Source organism: Silene latifolia, chromosome 6 (assembly GCF_048544455.1).
Source record: "Silene latifolia isolate original U9 population chromosome 6, ASM4854445v1, whole genome shotgun sequence".
NCBI lineage: Eukaryota > Viridiplantae > Streptophyta > Magnoliopsida > Caryophyllales > Caryophyllaceae > Silene > Silene latifolia.
The window spans coordinates 127241549-127243638 of record NC_133531.1 but is presented as its reverse complement, the minus strand read 5'-3'; the positions used below and the strand labels follow the sequence as shown (position 1 = coordinate 127243638).

Below are 2090 nucleotides of genomic sequence, written 5' to 3'. Positions count from 1 at the left end.
GTTGTTTCGTTATTGTCTTATGATTATCATTGCCTCGGGCAACCGAGATGGTAGCATCTTTATACCTGAGTGGTCCTGGAAAGGCACTTGGAGTATGGGGGTGTTACACTTTTTTCTGTATTTTCGTATTTTGAGGTGTGTCATCACCCAAGGTTGGTTCTAAAGGATGATTCATATCAGTCGACCCCAAATCATTTTGAGATTAATGCTCTGATGTTGTTATTATTGTTGCAAGCAAATAATTAGGATGGAAGGAGTACATATTGATAAACTTCTGAACTATATATAATCCCTTATATAGTTTATCAAAATAGAGATAAAAAGACAGTAAATTACAACAAATTAAATTTAAGCTTGCTCATCTATAAAGCATAATTTTTTAAGTTTGTTTCAAAGTTAAAGTAAGTCCACATTAAAAAAAAAACACAAATATGATCGAGCTTAAACCATCTCCAAAGGTATAAAAAGTTGTTCAGCTAAAAGATGGGAAAGAGAAGTTAAGAAGCAAAAATAAGGCTCAAATTATGAGGACCAATCCTCAACAAGTTCAAGAATATGGACTCAACACCCTTTCTCTTTTAATTGGGCATCATCTCTATTATGCACAAGAGGAAGATAGTATAAACAAAAGGAGCTGTAATAAAAATAAACAAATTATTTTATATATTGTTATAATTCGTAAAAGTTTTTAAGTACTCTCTACATTTTGCTATGCCAAGAGAGATGATATTTACATTGATAAATAACTAGTATAAATAGAAGAACCTGTAATAAAAATAATCAAATGATCAAATAAAAACGATCAATTATTCCCTAATATTGATCCCGCAACATTACTTTTATTAAAGCTTTTGTCTTTAATGTATCATAAATAAGAGTCACAACTCACAAGGGAAACAAAATTTGAGGCTAATCCCTATTACAATTTTGAGGCAACATTTGCACACCAAAAAGTTTAAAGCCCTTGTCTTCATTTTCATGAGTTTTAATTTCCTCTACTTTAACGTTGTTTGCTTGCAATTCCTCATCATTAGCAACATCTTCCTCTAAATCTTCTCTTCTAGAAGAACTTCCTTCACTTTCATTAAAACCAATAATATCAATCATATAAAATTTTGTAACAACATCATCACCATTGTTATTCCCCCTTAACTCACAATTATAGAAAGCCACAATGTCCTTGGCTTTCAAATCCTTACTCTTAACAAAACCATTCCAACCTCTTGTAAAAACATAGCTAGAGCTACTTTGCCAATAACAATACTTAAACTTCCAATTCTTCATTGATTTATCATAGAAAGTTAGTTCCAAATCACCATTGTCACCGCCTTCTTGACAACCAAGTTCGACGGGATTGAAATACTTGAGGGCATACCGCTTTGGGATCACAAGCCTGTTAAGTTTTCCAACATCGCTTGGTGTTAATTCCTTTCTAAACAGTTCTTCGCAAAAATAACCTTCTTTTGGGCTTGGGCTACTATTATTGGGCCTTATTTGAGAAAACCCATTAACTTGGGCCATTGAGAGGTACCCACAAAACTTTGATTGGTAAGATCCATCTTTGATCATATTCAAGATTTGGTCAGTTGTATAGAGTGCTTGTGGGTCTGTCGTGTTGCCATGCCGGAGTTTAATGGCCGCGCTATCATAGGCAGCGGCAGCCAAGTCCTCCGTCATGCGGTTGTGGTTCGCGTATATTTGGGCACCCCAATTACCATTTGCTTGGGGGACAACCCCTTTGTATTTTGAAGCGGGCCTTTGTGATGGTGAAGAATCCGAGCTAACTGAATCCGAATCATCTAACTTTAACATTGTGCTGAACTTCGTCACATCTTCCATTACCACAAACTTCGAGACTATGAGACATACAACAAAGAGATTATATTGCAATATAAATAATACCATATGAGACCGTCGTGTTTGAGAATCGTAACATTAAATAATTAAGACTCCCAAATTAATTAAGACTCCCAAATGAGTTTATTAGACTAGTAGTTGAAAATTCATTTGCAACATAATTTACGCAAGTATGAGTTGCATTAATTCTCAAATACTACATCTACTAAATCACTATATAACTACTCGATTTT

General features: G+C 34.3%; 1 protein-coding gene across 1 annotated transcript; it reads right to left on the bottom strand.

Annotated features, from left to right (window-relative positions):
• Window positions 1-909: 909 nt before the first annotated feature.
• On the bottom strand, window positions 910-1839 carry LOC141588648 (AP2/ERF and B3 domain-containing transcription factor At1g50680-like). The gene has a single exon (XM_074410080.1). The coding sequence runs from the start codon at window positions 1837-1839 to the stop codon at window positions 910-912; it is 930 nt and encodes a 309-aa protein (XP_074266181.1).
• Between the last annotated feature and the right edge of the window lie 251 nt (window positions 1840-2090).

Excerpts from the sequence above, each read along its gene's own strand:
- LOC141588648 (XM_074410080.1), bottom strand. The coding sequence starts at position 1,839 with ATGGAAGATGTGACGAAGTTCAGCACAATGTTAAAGTTAGATGATTCG.